The 27,998-nt window shown below is 34.7% G+C and overlaps 1 protein-coding gene across 3 annotated transcripts; it reads left to right on the plus strand.

Moving 5' to 3' along the window:
• The first annotated feature begins 150 nt into the window (after positions 1-150).
• On the plus strand, positions 151-27,962 carry LOC135683568 (synaptic vesicle 2-related protein). Of its 3 annotated transcripts, none has more exons than XM_065198866.2 (17): positions 151-469; positions 6,953-7,038; positions 7,561-7,659; positions 8,024-8,095; positions 8,453-8,577; positions 8,790-8,853; positions 9,348-9,473; positions 10,215-10,346; positions 11,860-11,933; positions 12,543-12,628; positions 13,232-13,324; positions 13,868-13,979; positions 14,564-14,645; positions 15,296-15,385; positions 15,590-15,703; positions 16,249-18,201; positions 19,310-19,449. In XM_065198866.2, exons 1-16 carry the CDS (start codon positions 340-342, stop codon positions 16,303-16,305), a joined length of 1,542 nt encoding a protein of 513 aa, XP_065054938.2. In that variant the 5' UTR covers positions 151-339; the 3' UTR covers positions 16,306-18,201; positions 19,310-19,449. The 3 variants fall into 3 exon arrangements, with proteins under 3 accessions (XP_065054938.2, XP_065054937.2, XP_065054939.2); XM_065198865.2 differs by lacking the exon at positions 151-469 and adding an exon at positions 2,596-3,605; XM_065198867.2 differs by lacking the exons at positions 151-469; positions 6,953-7,038; positions 7,561-7,659; ... (10 more) ...; positions 15,296-15,385; positions 15,590-15,703 and adding exons at positions 19,720-19,843; positions 20,143-20,232; positions 20,564-20,695; ... (8 more) ...; positions 27,126-27,246; positions 27,750-27,962 and having other exon boundaries at positions 16,303-18,201; positions 19,310-19,501.
• The last annotated feature ends 36 nt before the right edge of the window (positions 27,963-27,998 follow it).

Raw genomic sequence — 27,998 nt, forward strand, 5'->3', positions numbered from 1 at the left:
TCTTTCAGTGGTTTTTAGCAATTAAAAAAAATCAGTGGAGAAATTCCTGTGTGTTTTGCTTGAGAAAACTAGCTAGAAGTTATTTTTGTTACACTAAACAATCTTAGATCGACCCATTGTGTAAGAATAATAATATCGAAATACCGTACAGGTTGCAACTGAGCCGTGGAGACGCCAATTATACTTTTTAATTATTTCATGAAATTTAATTGATAATACTCCTTTTTATAAGAACATATGTCGAGAACATAGGCTAGAATTGTTTATGACTTTGGCTGGCCTGAGAAGAGAATTTTATACATTCAGCAGGTTATGCCCACAGAGTTACTTTAATTACAAATGGATGGAATTGACGAAACCAAAGAAGATGATAGCTCAGAGATTCGTGAGAGCATTTGTATAAATGATCTTCAATTCGATCCAGCTGAATGTGAAGAGAATTGTCTACCAAGGTCACAGCATTACAAAGGTGGGAAGCGACCACTTCAACGTTTACAAGTGGCCGGCAAATATGCGGTAGGCCTAATATTTGGGCTGCTTCTAAAGTCGGCTACAAATCAGGTAACTTGACATGCGCAGTGTGTCTAAAACCTGGTGCCAAAATCATTGTTATCAAATGCACTCCTTTTTGTAAGAATGTATTATATTATAATATGTTAAGGCTCAGAATTGTCCAATTTTTTTAGAAAAAGATTACAAGAATTTTGCAGTTGCCTGTTTTGCTATGTTCATAACAGGGAATTGCAGAACTGACATATCTGATCTTTCAAAAAGCGTGATTTGTATTCGAAGGCGAGCAATGTTCCCCCGAAGCAATACCAGATTTAAAAATCAGTTAAGAATGAATCCAATTTGAAAATGAAAATTTCTTAAGAACATCGAGGCTAAGAAATACTTCTATCAAAAAAGTGTGTTTTTAAAAACTAACTACGTTCTTGATGATGTTATTCACCTGACTGAGCTATTTCTATAAATGTTCATGATTGAGCTCTTTGGTGTACACCAACGAAAACTATCCTGGTTTCAATTCTACCTTTCCAACCGGAAGGAGTTTTGTAAGGTTGATGGTGTTGACGCGAGTATTGGTGACATAAAAGTTATTATTCCACAAGGCTAATATCTTCACCCTTTTCTCTTCCTCGTATACTTGAACGATCCTCCACAGGCTATCCAAGATTCAACTATATCCATGTATATATGCCAATGACAATGGTTTGTGCTGCGATTCTCATGATTTGACTAGGCTGGCTGAGACTATTAATAACGACCTCAGAAAACTGGATACTGGGCTGCAAGGCAACAAGCTTTCTCTGAAAGTTGCCACATCTCAGTCCATGCTTATTTTTACGAAGCAAAAACGCAATATTCATAAACGTCAAACAAGAGATCTGGGAATGATATTTTGCAACAATGAGCTTGAAGTGGTCAAAAGTCATGCAAATTTGCCTTAGTGTGCAAACTGACTGCTTCTTGGAATGAAAAAAACAAGGTCTCCAAGACAGTTGGTTTTTTAGGATATGCTAAGTCTATTCTTCCGGAAGAAACTTTGCAAACGCACTACTCTTGGTACTGCTGTTTTTCTCTCTCCTTAGCTTCAGAAAACACTTGAGAAAGAAAAACTTTTTTTTTCTTCAGTTTGCAAATTTTGAACATGACTGTCGATGGGCTGTAAACATTGCTGTAAAAAGGCTTTTCAGTTTATTTAATTTAGTGGTTTTATACTTTGTATCCTTGTAATTAATATTCTTATCGGAGAGCCCCTTAAAAGGATTAAATATATAAGTATGAAAATTTGAATATGTAGAATGTTCGCCACATTTGGGCTTTTCTAAACCTGCATACCAGACGGCAAAGTTTTGATTACCATGGGTACCAGACTCACTATATATGAAATAAAATAGAGAGTCTATCTATTATTTTATATAGTGAGTCTGGTACCCAGGGTAAGTTTTGATATGATTTTCTAATGATTTTCTTCTCAATTCCCGCCCGCGAATTTCAATAGAGAACGATGTTATTCAGTTTGTTATTTAGGCCCCATGAGCGGTATTTGAAATTATTTGACGGAAGAACCAAATCTTGAAAAAGAGCTAAAATGCTTCACGGTATGCTATGCCTGTGATTTCGTGTGGTACTCGTTATGGTAGTAATACATTGGAAGTGCCGGTGGGATGTTATCTGAGGCCCTAGATAAATCTGAAAAAAGCTTCCCTGCAAGCGAAGCAGCCAGAGAATTTATGCTACCACGCCCCCTTTAGATAAACTTAAAATACATTTCAGAATATTTCTTGCAGTCATTTTCTTGCAATCGTTTAAAATATTCTACAATTTTTAAGGCATGCTATTGTTATGTTTGATTAATTCCAGTCTTAAATTGAGATCATTACTCTATGGGGCCCCATAGACCTCTTCTTATTCCTTTAAAATTAAGCGATATAAGGATTTATTGCACTACTACTTTCTAACTTTAGAAATAGCATATTTTTGCGAAAAAGGGGGGGGGAGGGGCCTGAGCCCCTTAGCCTTCAATTTCTAATAATCGAATTTTTTAAATACCATATTTTGCAAAAACCTCTTAAAAAATTTCTGTTTTGCGCGCAGGAATTTAACATTTGACAATCTTGACATACTTTGCTATGGCAATTATTGAAATATGAAATATTGGCAAGATATCTTCATGAAATATGAGATAATTTCATCCCTCCTTAAAGGGCCTCTTTGCTTTGCAACATAATTACCTTCAGGTCCTGCCTACATGTTTCTTATTCATCCACACGTTCACACGCTCAATGTGACAACGGCTTTTTTGTGCAACTGTTCAATTAGCCCAGAAAGAGCATTTTGGAACTGTAATTACATTCAACTAGGATATTTCAATTTTGGAGAAGTTATCCAATTTCAAATAAGAGGTTCCCGTCTGCTTTCATGCTTTGTTCTGATGAATTATTTATCAAGCAACAGAAAGAAACCTACACCTCAATATCATTAATATTTAAATGTTAAAAATGTTTTGTTGGGTCAGTTGCTCTGCATGCTCATGGTGCGATCTTTCAAAACTAAACTTATAAACTAGCAAGAATATGCATTTTATTTACTTCTATTTCAAATGTCTTTCTGAGGTATATGGCATTTCTGGTGGTGTAAATGAAGCAGACAAGTTGAAGAAACCAACGATTATAAATGATCTGGTCTAATTCCGATTGAATATGTGAAGGATTTTCTCGTTTTAAAAAACCCAAACAAAATGCTGCGGATAATTCGAGGTCGATCATCGACAGGATCTGGATGCGTATTAAGCGATTTCGGGGCTTCAAGCTTTGATGACACAGTTAGTGACCGGGACACGTTGTCCGATTGTTCGGTCAGGTACTTTTGCGAATCTGCCTCAGTGAGTTTAGAAAACGTAACACAGCCGTGTGCTGTTACATCGAGTAATTCCTCAAGGAAAAACATGGAGTCCCAAAATAATGATAGCGCGAATAAAGATATTGATTATAATGGCTTAGAGCGTGACAGGGTCGAACTCGGCGATGGAATCGATAACCTCATGTCAACTTCAATTAATAAAGAGGACTCTTTAATCAATTCTTGTTCTTTCAAGCACGGTGAGTAGTTTTTGTCTTAGGCTGTTCAAAACCCCTTAGGCCCAATGCACCCGAAGTTATTTAGGCAAATGTTCTATTCGGTTGCCACACCCACAAGAAAGTGCCATCGAGATGATTGTCGTAAGCGATCCCCACACACAGTGTCTTGATAAAAAACTTTTTTATCTTTCCAGAAACAACCTTGCACCCAATCTAGTGGGCTAATATCAACTGAGAAATTAATGACTTTTATTCGGCATGACAACCAGTTCGGCACAAAACCTCTCCCGGAACCTTCCAGGGGAGGATTTTCAACTTCTCGAACAAGTCCTTTGAAAGTGTCCTTTGGAGAAAAGTCACTTTTGCCTAATATCTCAGATGTGCTTTCAAGAATTCCTTTGTGTTGTGTGCACTTGATTTGATGTGTATACACACATACGTACACACAGGCTACGCTTTTTTCCAAATTTATTTTCATAGTTTTATAATAACAAAAATTCATAGATCTTATTGAAAGCCACGTGCATTCTGTTAAAGGCACAACCATTTTATCAAATGTTCAAAGATAATTTTGAAAAATATTTCAGGTGCGGAGCTGCTACATTTTTTGAACTGGGTTCATCAAGTCACCAAGTGATTTATTGATTTTCTTCTAAACATTTTTTCCATTTGCAAAGAGATAAAACAGCTACATGTATGGCTATGGAAGATGCTAAACATTTAGGGGGGCCAAGTATGGAATTAACCCGAATATTTTTGCTTTGTTGAGAAAGGACTGCTTAAATTGAGCCTTAAATACTATGAGTTCTTCCTTATTACGGGGACTGCAGCCCTCCTAGCCCCTATGTCTCCTATGCTTATGGCCAGGGCCGTCGCTAATCACTTTCACTTAGGGGGGTGCCAGTCACAAATTTGCCCACAATTGTATGGCCTAAGGTATTTCAATTTTTGGGTGTGGCATTTTGACGCATTTCATTTTGTATATCAAAGAGTATTTTCTCGTTAGTCAATCATCGCTTCAATTTTTGAGTGACTGTGGGTACTTAGTTTGCATGAGTAAATCTTACTAATAGGACCGCCAAGAGGTTTCGAAGGCCTTCAAGGAAACCCGAAAGATGAGGCCCCTGCGAGCGGAGCCAGAAGAAATTTTTTGCAACCATGTCCATTAGATTGTCTTAAAATGCATAACAGAATATTTCTTGCTGTCGTTTCTTGCAATCGTGTAAAACTTTTAATTATTTTTAGGCATACTTCTTCTAGTTTCATTGATTTCATTCTTAAAATGGAGTTCATTACTACTTGAGGCCCCATCAACCTCAAGTCCCTGAGGCACTTTGTCCCCTTGCTCCCCTCGGCAGCCCTGCTTACAGTGGCTTCCAGTATGTTCAGATTTTTTCAATAAACTTTGTCCCCAAACTTTAGGTAGAAATTAGGTCACCCTGGATATTGGACATTAGATTCTAGGCTCCGGCTGCCGACAGGGAGTCATTTGAAATTTTTTCTTAGGGTTTTTGGGTGATATTTTTTTGGTCTTTTCCTCATCTTATACAAACCTTTTGCTAAAGCTATCGCACAAAACCCAACAAAACTCTACTTTTAGAAAATTTGCCAACAAGAATTTTCTAGGGGGGGTGTTGCAGCCCTGCAGCCCCCCACCCCCTGCTAGTAATAGCCTTGCTTATGGCTATAAGGTAATGTTTACAAAGAGACTTAGGTTGGTGCTGCCTGTCAAAACACCAGTTTGATACCACCACAGAAGCTGGCAAAAATTGCATTACGTCGGGGCCAAATTCAAATGTCAGACAAAAGATTTTTAATTGTCTTTTAATTCGAATTGAATCTTGAGGGCAGCTATGGCCATGGGATTAGCTTCTCATTTCTCATTCCGTGATGTCACTAAACTTTTGTCCAGGTGGCCTTGCTTTACGTTGGGGCCTATTGTTATCCTAACATAAAACAAAGTGATCTGTCTGCCATGGTATAAACATTTGATTTCTCATACCATGGCCAGTCAAACCGTGGCACTCAACATTACGTTGAACTTTCACTTGATTGCATCTGCAAACTGTGCTTTAATTGGGTTTAGGAATTGAGTACCATTTGGATGTTTCAAATATTTTCTCCACTTTTCAACATTTTTTCAAGAGGTTTAGCTCACGAACACTGACTTTGCCTAAAAACAGACAAAAGACCATTTCCATAAGTTACCATGAAATACGTATCATGTGACCATGCATATAAGGAATTTCCTGGGATTTGTTGAGATGTAGAGGAGTTTTTACTTTTATTGGGCAGGTCTCTTAAAGCGTAACTTATCAAAGGTGAATTTTTTCTCGTAGATTATTCAATATTTTTAAGAAGCATTTTATCAGATAAGGTTGTTAAAAGGTAAAAAAGGGAAGGTGAAAAGTATGGGTTGACAGGTCCAATTGTTGTGCTTTGGTTTGGGTGAAGTACTGTTCACCAAATTTTTCTAGAGTTGGCTTTTCGATTTGCAATCCTGATACCCTGACGGGTCAGTGGAAATTATGAGAGGGCTCTAGGCCATCGGCAATGATTTTAGCCATGGCTCCAAGCTCTTTACTGGGTTCACTGGCCATTGTATGAGAGTCACGATTCTCATACAATGCCCTTGAGGTGGTGATACAGCAAGGGCTGTGGGCCGTCTTTGTTTTCTAGTGGCACATTTCTTCCTATGTCAACCGGCCTTCCCCTAAGCCCGCTATTAGGCCAATGGCCCCATAAGTGCAAGCAGTTAGACAGCCCTTTTAAATGATGCATTTTCTTTGCAGAATATTTGTCATACAGTTGTTAGGTAGGGAAACAAAAGCACACCAGTTTCATCTTCTTTTAACAAAATCAAAAACACAATTTTTCAATTTTATTATATGGAGGCAAAAAATAAAAAATGGGAGTCTTGAGTAGGGGTGTTGGGGGGTTTTTTCTCTTCCCTACAGGACAAGCATTATGCCTGCGGGAGCAAAGTCCCCCAACTTCTTTATGTGAGAACATGCTCTTGTTTGGATCTTTTGAGCTGTTCACAATTTCAAAGAACTAATACCAGAAAAATTTAACTCCCAGCCAACTTGCTAAAATGTAATGATACAGGCTAATATGAAAGCTTCAAAGGTTCCACTGAATCTTACATAGTTTGTACTGAATCAGGGTTTAGGACATTGCTCAGCCTGCAAATTATTTACTTTTTACAGCACTCCTATGCATAAATGTTTTAAAAAAATACTAATACCCCTTCCCTATCCCTTGAATAGTAGTTAGGTTGTCACCACAGGGTAATAATTACCAATGTAACTAAACTATCAAGAAATTAATGATGCTGTTCTGTTTTTCATATACATTTTTTCATTTAGATGAATTGACTGTGGATGAAATCATTGACAGAATTGGATTTGGTAGATTTCAAATCAGATTGATGTTCATGGCTGGTTTTGTTTGGGTATGTTGTTATGAAAAGTTCCTTACTGATTGTTGCCAATGCCTTTAGAGTGCCTAAATTTGTTTCATCTTTCAAGGTGTGCTCTGGATAAAATGCCTGAAGACTGAATTCTGATATGCTAGCATTGTAAAAAGATTCTTTCCATTACATAACGTCATTGAGGTAAAGTTATGCAAAGAATAATGACCTAGTATTGATATGATATTAGATAAAATCTTCAGTTGTATTTGGTATTCGGTATATATAGAAATGCCATGGGGAAATTTTCAGCCAAAATCAGTTTCCTAATTGATGCAAGTCCAAGGGAATCTTCTAGTGGAGCTTTAAGACCGTCCTTGAAGAGATATGTAACTGGAAGACCTTTAGGGCCACATCTTTTGTCTTACTATTCATCAGAAACTGTAATTGTTAATATTGTTAAAAATACTCTTAGAAACCATATAGTGTTTTGTTCCTACAAAACCAACTGCTCATTTTTCAGAATTCATGCCTCATTCGATCAAATGTTTATTTGTGTTACAGATGGCAGATGGAAGTGAAATGATGCTTCTCTCAATCCTCGCCCCAACACTAAAGTGCTTCTGGTATCTTTCTTCATTCCAAGAAGCCTTTATCACAACGGTAGGTTACATAACATTCTCTTTCTAGCACTGTAAATAAAACAGTTTTTCTTTACAATTGGCATGGCAACAGAAGCACTTGGATTTGAAGAAGATCTAATTGCTGGTATATAAGCTTAACCTCAAAACTCTTGTAAACTATAATTGGAGATTATTGTAGAAGCCTGTTTGCAATCACCTGTTGTTATGGTATAACTTAGTTCTCTTCAGCACTTGCTTATATGAATATTAGCATAATTTACATGGAACATATGTTTTGATTTGTGTTTATTGAAGGCTATTTTGCCTTCTCACTTGTGTATTTGTTTTTTCTTTTAATAAAAAACTTACCTTTGTCAAACACTTTTTCTTTAATTATTACGTAGGCTGTATTTTTTGGTCTTATGATTGGTTCAGGCTTCTGGGGCATTGTGAGTGACAAATATGGTAGAAAAAAGGTTTGTACAAGACGCTATTTCAAACATAAAGTCTGGTATATTGGAGTGCTGTCTGTAAAGTGAGCCCTTGATAAATGAACTCCTACCATTATGAACAGTTTTCTTGGCCCCTACAAAATTTGCAATAGCCTTATTCCACCGTATTTTAGAATTATTTTTGCAGACTGTGGTCATAAATTCAAGCTTTCTTTATTTCTGATGCTTACATAATGTATCCTGTCTATAATATAAGCCTTGTACCTTAGTCTAGATGTTTTGTTCTACCTTTGCAAGCTGAATAAGAGTAGATACTGTGTGTTGTTTCGTACTTGTGGTAGATTAATTCAAGAAGATCAGCATTTAGCAATTCCTTTTCAGACCTTGTTGCTGAGTACCGCTATTGTCTTGTACTTTGGTATACTCAGTTCCCGTGCACCATCATATGGATGGATTTTAGCTGTTCGGCTTTTTGTTGGCTTTGGAATTGGTGGTGCTCCACAAGCGTAAGTAAAGCTTTTCGTCTAAGAATAAAACAAAAAGCTAGAGACGCTGCTACAAGCCTTTTTGCTGTTTTTGTCTGCTTATTAACAATTTAAATTCAAATACTGGTAGACCAACTGTATCATATAGTTTTACTCTATAGATCAAACATAACAGCTTGTAATAAATAAAGTGTCCCAATTGTATATTGCATCTTTGTATGGATCATTTCTAGAGTTACTTTGGTAACAGAATTGCTACCTTCAGCTATAAGAGGGAAGTGCATCATTCTTCTTGAGGTAAGATTTATATGCTGTTGACTAAAAGAGAAATATGGGCTACATCAATCCAATCTGTTAAGGCTGGAGCCACGTCAGTCTAGAAACCTAAAAAAGTTCTGTGAGCACACCCTTAGTTGTGGGCACAAGAAGTTCTTTTGTGAATAGAAGTTCTAAACTTGGGCATTTATATTTTTCTTATAGCCATTTTTAATTTCACCTTTCCTTGACAATAGGCAAAGTTTGTGGAACCCCATTTACCTTTTCATCCAACGGTAACTTGTCCCTAACACCCCATGCATAACTAGCTTGGTTACAAGGAAGGGATTGGCAAACTGAGCACTTATGTTAGAGACTTTTTTGCAACATCTGAAATGTTCAAAAACTTATTGTATGTATCGACCAGCTGGACATAAATGTCAGTGATGACCTTTATTATTTATCTGTGTTTTTATTCGATGTCATCTGCTATCATTTGTTGCTAGGACCTCATTGATAGTGTAAGTCTTTTTTAGATGTTTTGGGCTGTCGGTTCTATATTTGCTGTTTCTCTTGCTCTTGGTACAGTAAACACAATTGGATGGCGATGGTTCTTAGCCCTGATTACAGTCCCACTGTTTCCATTTTTGCTTCTTTCTAAGGTAAACTAATCAGCATTATTAGTTATACTATATGCTCAGCACCTTTCTGATCTTCAATGAAAGATTGCATCTGTGATGTAAGGAACTTAACGATAAAGTTTAGTGGCAGGATTTTTTAGATAAAATTTCAAAGGAAAGTACAAAGTTAACATCTTAATGATGTAAAGAAATACCATAGAAATATGATTACTATATATGATAATTTTCAGTAATACCGTCGATAATATCACATTTCTATTTAAAGAAATTAATTTCATTTATATTTTAGCTAATTGAAATAATAGAACTATGAATTTAAGTAAAATTTTGCTAGGAAAATAAACGAATTTTTATCTGAATTTTCGACCGTAGCCCGTTATCAATTGCAGATAGAAAGCGATAATAACGGGATATGCTGGAAAAGTCGTATAAAAATTCGTTCATTTTCCTTGTACAATTTTACTTAAATTCATAGTTATATTCCATCATCTTGTACTGCATGCAAGCTAGTATATTTATGGAACCTAATTGAATTAATCCTTAGATTTGACTAAATTATTATCATATTTGAATTTGTCAAGAAAGAAAGCAAAACGAAGAGCTTTTTCATGAATTTTATAGTTTATATTAACATTCTTTTATATCATTGATATATATTAGTTTTATTTTAGTTTTGTTTTCATCAAAATTTGATACATATCCTCACAGTAAGTTTTCGTAATGAAAAAGTCAATGTGTCTTAACAGTACTCTCTTATCATAGTGGGTGCCTGAGTCACCAAGATATCTTTTGACGGTTGGGAGGAAAGAGGAAGCATTGGAGATACTAAAAAATATAGCAAAAGAAAATGGAAAGGAAATGCCAGCAGAGAAAATCATAACTTCGGAAATTCCAGTAAGTAGCCAATTTCACTTGACAGTCTCAGCTGCACTATCTCAGGCCCACGTTCCTCGTGCAGTGACTCCATATATCATGACTGGGATCGTTATAGTACCGTCTTTCTTCTTTGTGCGCCTTCAGGGGATCATACTTTTGACCACAAGTAATGGTTTCAACCTGCTTTATAGGTTTCATATCATAATAAAGATGTTTCTAGCCATAGCGTCGTGACTTCTTTCCCATTTCGATATACATTTTGCGCTTTTTCTTCTGCAATGTTTACCCGCCAATCGACCTTGTAAGATAAAACAATGAAATTATTCTATTGATGTCTTAAAGTAGTTTATGAATTTTGCCATACTGTGCTGCAACGATAACCTATTGGTAATTGCCCTCTGCTGTTGTAAGGCATTTGTCAATCGGTCACTGTACGGTCAGGTTTCTGCTGCTTCTTGTCTCTGGAGTTTTGATTATAAAAGTCCATGTTTCAAATGCATACTGCAAAATAGACTAGATGTAAGTCTTTTGAATTTGCAGATTTTGCTCTCAAAGATTGTTTATAATTAAAAGAAATATGCTGATTTTTTCAAAGTTTACTTTTGCTAACGTAGCTTATCTTTTTATTTCAAATTTTCCTTCTTTCATCTTGTGCTATCAACTTACCATTGTTGTTACGATAAGACACAGTAAAGACCTGCTTGTAAGAACCTACTTTTTTCGGAGTTTGGCAAAACAGGTTCTTGTATTATGGGGTACTTATTGACAGTTTAGGCTAAATAGGTCCTTAATTAGGATCTTAATTTGTACAGAGTAGATACTGTTGTTGATTATCAGAAAATAGCATTGAATCTGGTCTGTTCTTCATTCTAAATATTTATTAGTGTAACAATGTTGCAAAATGTCCATCAACAATTGATCAATGATACAGTACTGTATATAAAACAGTAGCGATAATTGTTTCATAATAACAGTTCAAATTTAACATACAGTGTGCTTTTTGAGTTTTACTTTAACCATTCAATATTCAGTCACCTTTTTTGATTTTGCTAAAAAAGTATATAAATTAAATGGTTAAACCCAACATATAAGAAGAACCTGTTGGAAATTGTTTGGCGAAAGAGGTCCTTATATTTTGGAATATTAAAAAAAGCAAATTTCTGCCAGAAGGTTCTTCAACCCCTAGGTTTTCATACGATAGTTTTACCGTAGCTTTTTATGACCCTGATTCACAGTACTTATGTGACAATGGGGATTTCTTAGACATAATAAAAAATGGGTTTTCTTAATGATACTAGGACGAAGACCTAAATATTCATTCGAGACAACGAAATCTCTACTTAAGAACTTAACCGTATGACCTGGGTTGTTTTGGAAAAATAAAGGACAAAATTAGGACCCAGAATTCTGAAGAAAATGTTTCTTTTTTTAACGATTTGGACTAAAGCGAGGTTATCTTTGCATAATGCAGCTTTTTTAGGCGCTGTAATACTGCATTTATTTACATAACTTTTGTTAATTTTTAATATAGGTTGGCAATGGAAAACTTATGGATCTTTTTGGCCGAGACTATCGTCGCACAACTCTAACAGTTTGGATAATATGGTATGACCTTTGCAATTGATCTATTGCTACACTGCCAGCATAGCACTGTCACTTTGATCCGCATGGCGGAACCTATGAGGTCATGTCGGTGCCACACTCTGTTTATCACATTGCCTTCTTTAAACCATAGTTTGAACTAGCCACGATGCCTCGTCTGGCTGTGGTTTCGTTACTGACAGCTGCATAAGTTGTTATTAACCGCTCACGGAGTTGTATGTTCCTGGATTAACCAATCTCCATGAAAAAAACAATCATTTAACACCGAAGTATGTCTAGAATTATGTGAATATTGTGATTAATTAAGTTCCTAGTTATTCTATTGTACACTTCAAGCAAAACATACTGTTTCCTTGCAAATCGCAGCTGGATTTGCCTTTCTTTTAAGTTATTGCAAAGAAATTCAAACACTTTTCAACAAGTCTTAAGAAGACGATCTGTTATTTAACAATGAAACGGAGTTCGTTTGTTCTTACTAGCAATAGAAAGTTGAGTTTCATTCTTCAGGATCCATATGCTCTTCTGAAATTATTGTGTTCTTTCTTTGGATACTCTATATTTACGTAATGCTTTGTGAGGCTCAAGCCCATTATTTTGCATTCATGTTTTTAGGTTTTCGGCGGCGTTTTGCTACTATGGAATAGTCTTGCTAGCAACTGAAATGTTCCAAACAAAAATTGATGCGTGCCACCCTAAAGGTAATATATTCGCGTGGTTGCTTTGAGCAATAAAAACATTTAAAGGTGTGGACTTCGAACGGTCATTTTTTCCATAATAATCATAGACAATAACCATAGCAACGCAACAAAACAAGTCGGATTAACAAAGAACGCAACAATATCGCCCTTTGTGATAGTAAAGAGTTAGTATTATATAAAGTCTAGGCCAAGTATGAAGACTATCAGCCAGAAACCTAGTTGCAATATTGCTTTAATATTTTATAACCTGTTTGTGTATATTCAAACGTCAGCAATAGCCTATAATATTATTCTGATATCATTTCGGTTGTTTTATTGACAACTAATGTATATTCTTGGTATTTATACTTATGTTTCTAATTAGCTGATTGGTAATAGCAAAACTTCTAATCATTATCATAGTCTCATACCAGATGATATGCAAAAACTTCTGAGAGGTTAAATTTTTTACAACACATCCTAACATAGACCAGTTGATTGATTGGTCAAATATGCAAAGCTTGTTTTATCGCCTGCTTGCGCTGGTTAACTGCAACATTCCCTGTTTTTTTGCAACAAATGTATAAATCAATAAAATTTCTATACAAATCTATTCACTTGTAGGCATTAGTGTTGAATCAATGGCTTGTGGCTGTAATTACCTTACTACAAGAGATTACACTGACTTTATGTGGACTACTGTAGCTGAAGTTCCTGGTTAGTAGAAATGAAAGTGTGAGATTGACTGCAAACACAGAAGTTGATCTTGGTTCCCATAATCATTCTTCAATGAATAAGCACCATGTATTCAGCTATATTTTGATTTTCAACACTTAACTGAAAGTTTTTTACTACAATTTTTTCAAACTAATACTTCTGAATAATATATTTATAAGAATTCAATGCAACACTAGCCTCAATCTTTATCGAATATTGAGGTAACGTTTATTAAGAAATTTCAAAGCCATTTTAAAATTTTGTACAGCCCAAAATTGTTCACAAAGAATGTGTTGCACAAATGTACTTTTTTAACTATTTGTGGAGAAATCTGAGGCGATTCCTTCTCCCTTCACCCTCATCAAGCAACTTTTCCTTCCTTTCGAAGCGACTATCTTTATGACATCAAATATTTTCAAATTCAACTGTCATACTGAAAGGCCGTATCATTTTTTCAGTTGTTTCTTTTACAAGACACTACTTTATTGTTCTGTTTTGTAATATGTTTGAATCATTTTGTTTATGATTCTTAATTCTTTATAGGTATTTTAATCACCATTCCGATTGTGGAGTGGATTGGTCGAAAGAAAACTCTGGCTCTTGAATTCTTTGCAGCGGCTGTTTTTTTCCTACTCATGCTCATCTGTTTAAACAGGTGTGTTTATAAACGAACGTATTTTTTATTCTTCGTATCAAAATCGGTGTTTCCATCATTATGGTCGTCAATTTTTTTTTCTGGACGTAAACCTATACTCTATGTACGTTTTTGTGTGTAAAATAGGAAGGCTCTTAGTAGCAAACTGTTATTTGGAATTGCAACTTACAACCTTCTTGTTCTGCACGCCAAATTGTGTACGGCATCAAACACTTTGCGTGACAGACCTGTATATATAATTCTCATTATGTTTACTCTCTGTTTACAGTATTCAAACAACTTGTTCCGTGCATTTTGTTGTTGTAATTTTCTCTTGATTATTTTTCAGTCCAGTATAATACGTTCAAAAAGGGCTGTACAGTTGAGTCACGTTTTGTCGTACCCCGCGTAACTCCGGACGACTTTAACTAAGTCGGACTGATTTTCACTTCCAATAGAGTTTTTCTACCTTACTCAAGCCAAAACTCGTACCCCAGATAAGTCGGATCATTTGCTTTGAAGGACCAACTTAACGGGATTCAACTGTATATTTGTTTTATTACACACAAAAACTGATGCCATATTTGTATTGATCTTTTTTGCAGAACAGCTGAGGTTGTTTTTATGTTTGGTGTAAGAGCATGTGTAACAGGAGCTTTCCAAACGGCCTATGTCTATACTCCAGAGGTACAAAACAGAACTATCTCACAATTGATATTATCTGCTTTACAACTGAATCACAAGCTTTGATTAAGCATTATTCGACCATTTAGCTTGATTTTTGCAGCAAGTATGTTATTAGTAATACAGGGTTAGGACAGAAAAGTTTCCATCTACTTTCTATCCTAACTGCATATCTAGAATAAATTTGATCCTGAAATAAACCTTCCAACGATCGTTTTTTTAAAAACAAACCGTCTATTAGTCATACCCCCCCCCCCCCCCCCCCCTTCAAAATATGTCTTCGGGATTTATGATCCACTGGATTTAATTGCATCTTTCCAGATCAAGAGTCAGCTTCTGAATACAATATTTTCACAGATTTAATCACTATCTTGGAGGCACGGTAAACCCAATGTACCTTCAATTATCTATAGCTTTAAAGAATATAGTTAATAAACCTAGATTCGAACTAAGTTTCATCACAACCCTGGTTTGTTTCACGTTGATAACTGTAACTTTTGTTCCACGCCAAATAGTCACTAAGTTCCTTGCAGATACTGCTTTAAGTATACATTATGTATTGACTGGGGGGATTTTTATGATCTCCTTCCCTCCGTAGGGTCTTCCTTATATCAAGCTAGAGGTATTACGTACGTGTTTCTGTTGATTTTCAGGTATTTCCTACGAATGTCAGATCTTTTGGACTTGGTAGTTCAAGCTCATTTGCAAGAATAGGGGCAATGACAACGCCTTTCATTGCGCAGGTAATAATGCATAGCATTCTTTAGTTTCTTGCGACCAGATAACTTGAAGTCCACAAAACACTACACAACTGTCTTTTCACTGAATTTTTGGCCACGCCAATTTCTTTTTACTGTTAAATCTGTGTGTTCCGTTGCAAATGATCTTACTATAATCCATTAGCGAAACACAACTTGACATAGATTTATAAAATTCCTTGTTCGTAGGTTCTGTTCAATTCATCGTTTTCATCTGCAATTTTAATATATGCCGCTGTTTTGTTCCTCTGTTCTATTGCATCTCTACTTTTGCCCATTGAAACTAAAGGCAGAGTCCTCGAGGTATGTGGTTTTTGCTGCTGTTTCTTCATAATAGTTCATCAAATTTGCTTGGATTTCTTTCTTATTTTTATTTTGATCAAAGTAAACATGATATCCACAGAATTTTAAATTGCCTTAAAAATTGTAAAAGGAAGCCCCAGAATTCCATGTAAATGGCACCGTTTTGTTTTGATTTACATATGCCACGCAAGGTTCAGCATCTACATATGATATCTTAATAACCTATAAAGTTATACTGCATATATAGAGTCACTAAACAATTATGCTTAGGAAACTGTGGTGGGTCAGGTATTAATATAGCTAAATACCAAGATGTGTTGCATTGAATGCAAAATAATTTAGAATATATCTTACTTCAGTGTCGTCTTCACTTTACTCGTTATTTCGATTTAATGATACACTGGTCAATTTCAAATAGCAAACGTTAGTTTAAGTGAAATATTATGTACTTTAATGCTGTTTCTCGAGCCCAGCCCGAATCCGATATGAATTTCACTCAAAACTCTTAAAAGGTCTGTGGTAAGATGCAATTTTTTCTTCAACAGGAAACCACGAGTATGTCTGTTTCGTACCATAAAGATGGTTATGACAGACTGCGATAGCATATGATTGTTTCAAGTATCTTTATCTTTGAAATTCTTAATCAAATGGTTTTTGTAGATCTATATTTAATTGAACATTTTGCATTCTTTGTAATGTAAGTATCAATTTTATTTCTTGGTAGCAACCATCTATTCAATTCCATCCCAACCCCCACAAATCGATTTTCACAATTTTAGTTAGGTCCACGTGACAGTCTTTATGAATGTAATTTTTGTCATTTTTTTAAGTCAAGTAGAAATGCTAGGCTATTTATTTTTTGTTATTTTCTAATATTTATTCAGTTGGAACACATTGCAATTGTATTTGTAAAAGGGACATTTTATTTATCGAAGTATGCATTTCACAGCACACCATTCAACATAGATTCTTTTTCAAAAAAGGACATTGTTTCAGTTCATACAAAATCGATTTAGCTTTTAGTTAGTCAACTTCGATGGAAGTTACAATTTTTAGAATTTTCATACATGTAATTTACATCTCATTACCACCCCAGAAGTTTCTTTCAAAGGTGGAGTTAATATGACTCGGCTTTTTGTAGAAGGCTAATATGTATCGCTTTCTCTAACCCTTTCCCCTTCCGTACTTATCAAAACACCTTCAACAATAAACATTTCTGTCAGGCTTGACGAACCTCATCTTGCATAAATTTTTGAGAGGCATGCCTCTCCTCTGTAAAACATGAATTTAAAAACTCCCTGTGGTACCCTGATCTTTCAGTGGATTAGCACCCGTAATACTGTTATTCTCTAATTCTTTATTAAGATAGCATATAGATTTAACTCATGTCACATTCGTACACACTTGCATTTTGCTATATATATGCATTTAGTTTTGTATTTATTTCTCCCAAGATCAGTATTTTTTTGGTATTGACATGATTAATATTTGTGATTTAATTTGCCTAATAATTTGAGTCGTAATTGTGATTTTTGTGAAGATAGAGAGCAGTTGCTAAAGAATTTTGAGTCAAATGTGCAGCATCCGAGACCTTTCGCCTTTGTTTTTATCGATTGATGGCACACCGGTAACAGGCTTAGTGATTCAATGATGTATACCAAGGCTGCCTTCCATAAGAGCTCAATATCTTTGAAGTCGATGCAAGAATATTGAATTTGACAAAAGCCTGAATCATATTTGGACCATCTTGACAAAGGTAATATGGAGCAAGCTGGGCAGAAAAATTGAATATTTATGGAAAATAATTGTATTGCTAGCAGTTGATTTATTTAACATTACCAAGCATATTTGCATTGCAAATGATTTTGAAATCTTGTCATTTTTCTCTCTCGTGTCGTTATCTTTAATTGAAAAAGAGGAGACCTTTTCATTCATCTGGAAAAACAAGTTTCCTGATTCAATAAAATCGGCTGCAAATAAAGAATGTAAGAAAGAATGTAGCGAATAAAGAAGATGAAATTAAACGCGGTTGAAGCCAAAAACCCTGGATCAGAAGTTTTTATTTTTTGAAAACTGATAGGTTGTTTTGGAAAAAGTTGAGATTTTGGCAACTTTTGGAGCGCCGAAAATGCAAACTGGAAAAGCTTTGTAGTAATTTGCTAAGTGAAAGACGGGTGCTTGTTTAAAAAAATCTCAATATTTTTTCCTGGTTGTGGAGAGTGGTATGCGTGCGAATCGACAGACTAAATTGTCTGAGTCGTCAGATGTAAATCAATGCGAAAGGACTCGTGTCATAGCCATAGGAAAAACTGGGCGGTCTTAGTTAATGGAAGACGATAAAGACTCACGGCTTTTTCTATCTCTATGGGTTTTTCCCACTGATAGTGGTCATTCCCATGTTTAGGGAAAAACAACAACAACAAATTTCGAAGAACTCCTTGCGCGCGTGGTACGAAAAGAAAATGGAGGATATTGACAGACCTCGAGGTGAAGGACATGTAAGTATTTTGATCTTGCTTTTAACAGAATTAGAGCCATGAACCTTTTTCAAAAGCCCTTTTAAACTTTTTGGAATAAAAAGAATATCCATTCGTTTTGCCAATATTAATATTCTAACTTCATATTCTAATTGTATTTTTTTAAAATACTTGATGCTTGAAGCCTAAAAGGATCAGGCTGCACTTATTACAGCGCCCTCTGATCATAGTTGGGTAAATTTCTTCAATTTTTATGTTGCTTTTGTACATTGGCTGCAGAAAAATTTTAATACCAAAGGGTGATTTGATGTTTTTAAAACTCTTCTTGTTACACTTTCTCTAATTCCTTCTTTATATAGTGTTGCTCCATTTGGTGAATGTGTGTTGTGGAAATTCATAGTACGTTATGACTTGTGGTCTCCTCTTGAAAAATAATTTCAAAATTTTGTGGATCTTGAAATTGTCATAAACTTAGCAAGCCATATTTGTTGAATTCAAGCTTTCAGTCATAGTATAATTCAGGCACCTGAAATATGCCAATAATTATCCTCTATCAATACATAAAGACTAGAGAAATAATAGTTGTGGCGCTTGACATGGTACTTGACCATGCTCTTTTGCACAGCCAAGGAATTCTTGATTATAGCCATACATTACAGAACAATTCAAATCTTTGAAAGTGGTTTTTAAAACAAAATACATCTCCAAGAGAATGTGTCATCAAGAGAATGTGTCCTAACCTGCTTTCAGAATTGTTTATATCAGACAGTCATTTTTGCCTTCAAAATACAGCTTTGAAAAGGCATTTTAAATTTGAATTTGCATTCTAAGGCATTCTAAAAGGCATTCAGTTTTGAAAATAATGCTAAAAGGGAATGATATGACTTTTGCAAACCCAGGATTGCATTTTTTGTACTCTTAAGCCATATGCTACAAACGACTTTTCAGTGTAATATACTCATCTGTTATTTACAAGAACTCACTTTAACCATAAACAGACATGCTGGTGTTTAAGGTAGCATAGCTATAAACATCAGTTTATAGTAAACTCTTTTGATAGAAAACCATCATGCTAATGTTTGAATACTTATGATGTTTCCCAATTCAAGTTAATGTCTTGGTTTTCTAGTTTCGCGTGACAGGAGGAGGGATTGACAGGAACAAGTTGCTAAATGAGCAAGAGATTGAGTTTGGGGTCGAAGTTGAAGACATAATAAAAGATGAGGATGATGAGTATTTTGATCGGGAAACAGTTTTCAAAAATTTGAATTTCGACTGCACAGATGAAGGGGATGATGATTCAGACGCTAACAGTGATATGGTGAATGATTTTACAAATTACATTGCTTTCTGTACATAAACCCTTTTATACAAAGCTGTAACGAAGTTATGATTAGAATAGCCACACACAATTTGCCTTGTGCAATGGGAATTGTATCTCTGTATTGTGTATGGAAATGTATTTTTCTTAAAAAAAACTTTGACTTAAAAGCCTCAAGATTTCTACATATGACAGCTGGTGTATACTTGATTTTGTAGACTCCATTTCAACGAATGGCTGTTGGTATGGAAGACATAACTCCTACTAAAGATGGAGGTGTATTAAAGAAGGTTTTGGTACCTGGTGTTGGTAATTTAGTTCCTAATAAAGCAACTGTTAAGGGTATGTTTGTTAGAATTTTAGTAAAAAAAATATCTAATGGTGTTTCACAATTTTGCCATTTTATCAATATTAACATTCCCATAATGGTGTGGAAGCACATTTTTGTTCCTCCTTAACTTTTGTAAGAAGCCCGTTTTCTTAAAAGTGTCCTCTTAAGAAACTTTGGAAATGTGTATCTTTTTTCAAAGCAATAGTGCCCCTTCCCCTCCTTCTCCTCTGCCCCCAATTTTGAATTACTTTTGATGCCCTTGCACTAAACTTACATGTTGCTTCTTGTTAACAAGCTGTGCTCTCCACAGTTCACTACAATGCCTATTTGGAATATTCTGAGGAGCCATTTGATTCAAGCATATTGAGAAATTCAACTTTGCAAATCAAACATGGATCAGGTAAAAAATTGTCAAAGTTCATGCACATCAACAATAGAAAAGCAGATTTATTCAGTCACTTTTGATTTATATTTCTCTGCAAAGAAAATGTTTATGATCTATGCCTTTGTTTTATTTTTGATACCTTTAATCAGTGAAAGAATAATATTTTTTTTAGTTGTATTGCCTTTGAATTTTTTCAATTTTCTTTTTAATTATACTTGAATGATTATACTGTGAAACCTTTTTTATCTTACACAGATTTCCCATTTACACACTCTGTAAAAGGCTTTGTAAAATGTGCTACATACACTGGGACTGTCATGATTATTTTTTCTTTTTGCACATTCAGGTGAACAAATATTTGGCTGGGAAATTGCTCTGGTCACAATGAGAAAAAATGAGAAGGCCAGATACCTCTTTGCTGCACCATATGCTTATGGCAAAATGGGCTGCCCACCTAGAATACCTGCTAATGCAACTGGTAGGAATGTTTATCTGATGAGTTTTTGCCTATCTAACTCTAGGATAATGGTACACGAGAATACAAGTTTCCATTGTGGTTGGATCTTATCATCACATTATATATTACAAATTATTCTTTGTGAGCAAAGGTTTTGAAAGAATGACTTCATATGAAAAAATTCAAGTTGAACTGTGTACATTTGAGAGATGGGAGAAAGAGGAATGTATTGGTCTGCAAAAAAGGATGGCAAGGAGAAGTTTTTTCAGCTTTGTTTGATCAGTTGCGATCATGATTAACCATTTTGAAGAATATCCACCCCTATACGAAATAATAAGTTGCAACAAATTGTCAAGTTGGAAGAACATTCCACACACTTATTGATATTCTTTCAAGCACCCGGTTGTCAATGAAACTTGATACAATTAATAGGATTTTTTACGATTATTGAATTCACCACTGAAAGTTTAGAGGGAAAAGATACTCTCAGCACTTGTATATATATAAACTTAAGAAAAAGAAGAAAAATTTATAAAGCAAGCAAATGCTTGGCAGTATTAATGAAAGTGAGTCAAAAGAAAGCATTTAAGGAAATACTTAACAAAGTAGCTATGAAAGCAGTGATAGCACTATTAAAAATGAGCTAAGTGGTGCTTAACCAACTACTTAAAAAACAACTGTTCAGGGCCATCACTAGCAAGGGCTGCAGTTCCCCAAAAAAATGGCCAGCCACTTAATAGGCAGCACCCTTCTGCCCTTCCCCAAATGTTTATTATCATCCCACATACTACTAACTGAAAAACAACTTTTTTGTTTTCATTATTTCACATTTTTACTTGCTTGTGAGAACATATTAAATTATTTGATAACATCCTGTCAGCTACTCTTCCGTTTCTGCCATGATTGCCCTGATTGATTTTTAGTTACATCTCTTACTTATCTTGCACGCTCAATTGACAGCTCACATGAAACATGAAGTTTCAACACATAATGTTCCTTTGTTTGTGTAAACAAGATTTTTTAGTATTTACTGTTTAAAAATAGGTAAATATTGTCAAAAAAGGTTATTTATATAGGCCCTGCAAATTTATTTTGCCACCCTATAGAATCACATGCACATTTCCAAACTAGAAATTTTTGGAGGTAAGAAAAATTTTGCCAAACCTCTTGGTTAGCACTAAAGTGGTGATGTTGTCAACCTTGGACTAAAAGGATTGAGACTTGCAAATGTTACAAGGATGAGCATGTAGCTTGTAAGAAACTGCCTTGTTCAAATCAGGAATATTAAAGACTCATTGCTAACAATGGGCCTTTGCGAGCCTGGCAACGGTCCAAACATTGGCAGTAAACTTCTACGGATTAACCAAAACTGATTTCAGACAGTCTAAAATGCATTATGGGATGCTTGCGTACAAAATTGCTCATTGTTAGCAATGAGTCTTTAATTTTAAACTTTATTAAAACATATTGTCCTTTCTCTGATAAGCTTGTATTGGACCATTTAACCCTTGCAGGTGGTTCTGGGGTGTTTTCCAGCCCCGGTTATTTCCTTAGAGAGGTTGTAAATTAAGAGAATTTGTAAAGAGTATGCTGTTTACACTAATAGGTTAGCAAGTTATTGTTCATGTTTGCCATTTATTTGATATATCTAATGATAACTTTTCAATGTACAGTCTTTCTTCTATGTGGTTTCTCTATTTATTTTTGCAGTGATGTTTGAAATTGAAGTGAAAAGTTTTGTCGATGCATTCAAGGCAGATGAGTTTGAAACCACCTCAAAGGTTTGCTTTCCTTTATCATTTTTAGAACCTAATTGTTCTTTATTTTCTCACTGTAAGATTGCCAGTTTTTGTCTTGATTCTCTTTAAATCATGAAAGCAAACATAAACATAATTTTGTTTTGTTATATTTTCTAGGAAGAGAAACAGAAAATGACATTTCATGAAATTCTTTGTGTGGTAGATTCCTTGCGACAGGTAACTTTTGAATGTATCAACATTATTTTGATATATTTCTTTGGTTAATTCCTTCAAATGATACCGACAAAAAGTTCAGAAGTTTTGCTGCATTTTACGCTTGCCAAAGTAACATCCAATCATAGACACCCTATATTTAAGCAAGTGTGGACAGAATTCAGCCTATTTTTGGATCTTTCTATATACATCCTGTTCTTAGGTTGTGCCATCTCAAGTTTTTATCAGCAATTTTGTATTGAGGACTATTACAGTTAAATTTCATCATCTTGAGGATCATGAGTGAAACTTTGGTGTATTTATTTAATATTGATTAGCACCTAAAGATTTTTCTAGCAATATTTGATAAATGATATATGTTTGGAATTAAAAACTGAGCTATATAACTATTTTCTATTTCACAGAGAGGAAATGATGAATTCAATAACAAGAAATTAACCAAAGCTTTACGGACATATAAAATGGTGTGTGAAAGCTACAGTAACTATTTAGTTGCGATTGGAAATGTTTGGTGTAGGTAGATTGAAATGAATTATGTGTTAAAAAAGGCACAGACCCAGATTGTAGCAATTGTAAAAAGTGCTCCAGTCAACTTTTCAAGAGGAGCCTTACAGTTTCCATAATTTAAGATTACTCTGCTCTAAAATGATTAGAATAGCAGAGCTTTAATTACCTAATGATACACAGGTGTTATTATAATGTACAGCCATGTATAACATGTACAGCCATATTTATTTAAACAAGCTTATTGATCTTGATGCTTCAACGAGTGTACCTTGCGAGTGCAATCAGTAAAATCATGTTTTCTCCGGACTTCCAATTCCTCTACATACAGTTACGAAAAAGCTATTTTGTACCCAAGGAACCAATCGAAGGGCTCAAAATTTTACACACGACCAGAACAGATGTTGGGTAAGCAAAGGGTATCTCGAAATTTTTGTATTTGCTCTGGTCCACCTTTTATAGCCAAATACAGATATGAGAGGGAAGAAAAATTGTTTGCCAATTTTTGACAAGGTATAGTTTCTAGGGGAGGAGGAATTTGAAAAATCTGAGACAAACTTTGTCAGCTAAGAATCTTCTGCTGATATAAGTCAGATTTTGTTACCTCAAACGCAAGGGTACAAAATAGCTTTTGAAAGTGGTACACGCATTTAAGCAATAAATTTGCCTGGAATATATCATTTTGCAATCTTTGCCAGTTATTTTGATATGGTTGCAATCGCCACATTCTTTTGCATCGATTGATGTATAGTTTTATCTGATTCCGTTAATAGTTTGGCTTTTAGGGAGAGAAAACCAAATATCATGTCAAAAACGTTTACCGAAGCCTTATTCTAGGAATTTCTGCCTCAGACCGAAGTGTTAAGTCACCTATCCTTGGGTTTAGTGGGTATGTTTCAAAGAACAGCATTCATAGATATTGCAATGCTTAGGAAACACAGATGAATGCATTTGTTATTACTATACTATGGTTGCTCTATCTTCACACTTCTTCATTGTAGTAATCTTATCATTTCTAATGCAATGTTGTGTTTTGTCAACCTTTCAGGCTATACAACAGCTTGAAACATGCAGGCTTGCAAATGAAGAAGAGGAAAATGCAATGAAAAAGAATTGTCTTACTCTTTACCTAAATGCATCACTTTGTTCCCTAAGGCTAGGTAACTGGAGGAATGCAGCATATTTTTCAAGGAAGGTATGCATGTTGCAATAAGAAAATATCGAAAACTCAGTTTCATTTCATTCCTGTGTTGCTTTATATTCAGAGGGCAGAAAGGAATAGATACAACAGAGAAAGATAAGTCAGCAGAGAGTGTGCTTGTCCACTTAGAACCTTTCTTTGGAGACTCGGGACCCGCTAGGTACAAATTTGAATGCTGATAAGAATGTGTTGCCACTCATACTTTCTTATATTTAAAAAGTTTTCACATTCTGTATCAAATTTTTCATTTAATCCATGTTGTTTTTTTGGCTTCTGGATAGTTATGACATGACTGTATTGGTTCTTTTACACATTCTGAATTTATTTTTTCTTTTCACCAGAAGTCACCAGGTTTATGTTCATTCTGGTTTAGTGATCCAATTTCCATTTCCAAATAGGTTCTAACAAAACCTATGCAATGTGCAAACTATTCTCTTATTTTTTCTAGGCCTTACATATTGATACAACCAGCGTCAAGGCATACTATAGGCTAGGAAAGGTAAAAACTAACCGCCATGGATTTGTTTATTACCTAAAACAACTTTTTCATTTTCCTTTCCTACAAGGTGATGTATTCAGAAGTGTAAAATGAATTATACAATTTGTTTACAAGGCACTAGGTCAGATGGCTGAGTTTACAGAAGCAAGAAAACATCTACTCAATGCTCAGGCACTGGCTCCTTCAAATAAGGAGGTTAGGGAAGAGCTAAAGAAGCTCAATGCGTATGTGACACTTTGATGTATTACCTTTAAGGGCTGCTCAAGCATCAATTATCATAATGCTTCAAGCGAGACATAGGCAAATTACTGAAAAGCCAAAGCTAGGATTTTTCTTTCAGTGATTGGAAACTGTCATATCCTTAAAGAGAGATATGGCAGACGCTCAATATATCGACTTTGTAGATAGGAAGATTTTTTTGAAGCAAAATTTGCTGCTTAATGAGTTATGTCATTTTTTTGTCTGCCTTGGCTGGTCAATGAACAAAGGCAGCAAGCACAACAAATTTATTGCAAAATTGGTAGCCCTTACAACCCTTATGGCTGAGTATTTTTCTCTTCTAGTAACTATGAGGAATTTCAGCAAATGGGCAAAACAATTTCAGCAAAGATGTTCAGCCAGCCACCTTTGACACAAGGTAAATCAGTAAATGTTTTCAAAATCTGTTAACTTATACCAGACTCAAGATCACTCTTTGAATAAAGAAAGTATTCTGTATTGCTCTCTGCAACATTATAGCTCATTAGCCTGTAATTTCTAAACATTCAAATAAGTTTTTTTATCGTATAATGTTAAAATATTAGATTCATAATTGGTATGCTGTGCTCTCAGATAAAATTGTGCAATTATTTTTCCATTGTTACCTAAATCTTTATTCAGACATTATTAAATAGCAGAGTTGATAAACTGAAAAATAGACTTCTGGAAATAATTAAATCTAAGATGAATATAGACAACTTATCTAATTTTCAATCGCATTTTATCTCCAGAAATATCTCTCTAAATTTTGTTTGCCTGATTCTACAAGCCTGGAAGTTTGAAGGAAACACTTGTTTTGTAAATGTGGCATTTCCACATACAAAATGGTGATAATGATAGAGCGTTTCTGTGAAGTAAATGATAGTGAATCAGTTAGCAGCACTTTCAATGTTTTCTTTTCATTTTTGATCGATCATGGAAAAATTTCCAAATTTTTAATAAATCTCAAAGTAAATTAAGCATTTACTGGCTTCATTAAAACTTCAAAGTTTATACAGAATGTTGCACAAATCAAATGAATGTAGGAAAATTTGTTCTGTAAAACCATGCTTGTTGAAAAGTATCAGCAACTTATTTTTATTTAAAATTTCCAAATAGCATTATTGCAGTAAACTTGAAAATTAAGGCAGAGAAACATTGTTCCATCATTTTGGCAAGCTGCCAGTCCCAGTAATGATGGCCTGTTTCCCTCAATGCTGAAAATCTCCATGCCTGGTCTATTTTATGCATTTTCTTTTCGTGGTTGATCAGTTGATAATCTAAAAGCATCTAGGCATTTATTGACACTGCTGCCCTGGCTATGAAAACCTGAAAATGGGAAAAGCTTCTTAAAGAGATCCCAGCTACATGGATTTTTTACTTCTTAATTACACAGAAAAATTAGAAAAAACAAAGAAGGGAAACGAAGATGAGGAAAATGAAAGGAAGATGATGTTAGGATTTATTGAAAGTAAAATACGGTGGGTATCAAGATATCATTTAGGGTTTCAAAAGAAGTTCAAGTTACAAATCTTAAGAGGGATGTGAATTTACAGAGTCAATATTTTTGTCAATATTATTAATAATATTACTCTTTCTTCATAAACATTTCCCCTATGTATGCAGATAGAAAAAATTATGTAAAATTATGAATAGACAAATAAGCCAAGCAAAGGGAAAAGGGAATCATTACCCTTTTATTCATTACATTTTAAAGTATTTTGGGAGGGTGGTCTCAAGTTGTAACTCCCCTTTAACTCCTTGGGCCATTTAGTCTTATACCAGTTAGTTTTTATTTTCTAATAGGATAATCTCTAAATCATCACTGTAAAACTTTTTTCTAGCTTGAATTAAATAGTTTAACTTTACATATTAGTTGTTTTCTAAAACTCAATCAACATCAACTGTCTCTCCTATTCATTGCTTCTTCTATGTTGAATGCCTCAGGTTTATGAATCATGTATCATTAGTGAACCAAAAAAAGCTCATCTTTAGTCATCTCTAGATTTTTAAATTTAACCTTTTTTACTTTTGCAGTGCTTTCAAAACTGATCAATCACAAGACATTCTGCACCTTCCACCCTTACTAAAAGAAGAGGAGCTTGAAGCTGTTAACTCACTGGCAAAATCAGAAGGATTCAAAATAGAAAATGACGAGGTTCTTATTAAAAACTCACTAGTTTTTCACCCTATTCCCTTCAAATGCATCTGCTAAATGCTAGATTATGACAAAAAATTTAAAAAGAAATTTAAAGGTAACAATGTGCTTTGGTATGTTTCTTAAGTATAATAACTACATCTACTACCTATGTAAGGTACTCACACTCCTAGACCAGATACCTAGAACGATACATCTTTTATAAAAATTATCCATGCCTATAATAAGTAAAGCCATGCAATGCAAGAACAGGCAACTGGATGCATGAAATAAAACAAAACATTCTTGGAGGATTGAAACAAATTTTAAACATCATTTTCATAAGGGCTTGAAATGAAAAAGGGCTTCTTTGTTTACATTTTTATAAAATTTGTTCTGGTTGCTAAAAGCTAGGTGAGAAAATTTGGTCTAGAGGTCGCTAAATTTCTGTTGCAAGTTGCTTGAAGTAAAAATCATATTAGAAATGAAAAGTTGGTAATTCTTTTCACTATTCTCTGTAACAGAATGGAATTCCGTGTGTGAAGAAGAAATAAAGTGGTACACCTGAAGATGAAATTGCAATCTTGGTCAAGCATCAGCATTCATTTTCTGCTGACTATAAAGTTTGTAAAGCCATGTATGGCTAAAGCAAACTTGGAAATTTGTTTTATTCACTTTTGTAAAAATTTTGTTTTGTTTTGTTCTATTTTGTCAATACAAATGATAGTCTTTAGCTAGCCAGCACATTTAACTTTAACACAACTTGACAGTAA

This window comes from Rhopilema esculentum, chromosome 7 (genome assembly GCF_057945365.1).
Source record: "Rhopilema esculentum isolate cy_ngs chromosome 7, ASM5794536v1, whole genome shotgun sequence".
Lineage (NCBI taxonomy): Eukaryota > Metazoa > Cnidaria > Scyphozoa > Rhizostomeae > Rhizostomatidae > Rhopilema > Rhopilema esculentum.

What these genes read in the sequence shown, in the direction of transcription:
- LOC135683568 (XM_065198865.2), top strand. Translation starts at nt 3,245, where the DNA reads ATGCTGCGGATAATTCGAGGTCGATCATCGACAGGATCTGGATGCGTA. An exon ending in ATGCTCATCTGTTTAAACAG is followed by an intron (nt 13,980 to 14,563) that starts GTGTGTTTATAA and finishes TCTTTTTTGCAG; the next exon opens with AACAGCTGAGGTTGTTTTTA. An exon ending in CTAAAGGCAGAGTCCTCGAG is followed by an intron (nt 15,704 to 16,248) that starts GTATGTGGTTTT and finishes TTTCTTCAACAG; the next exon opens with GAAACCACGAGTATGTCTGT.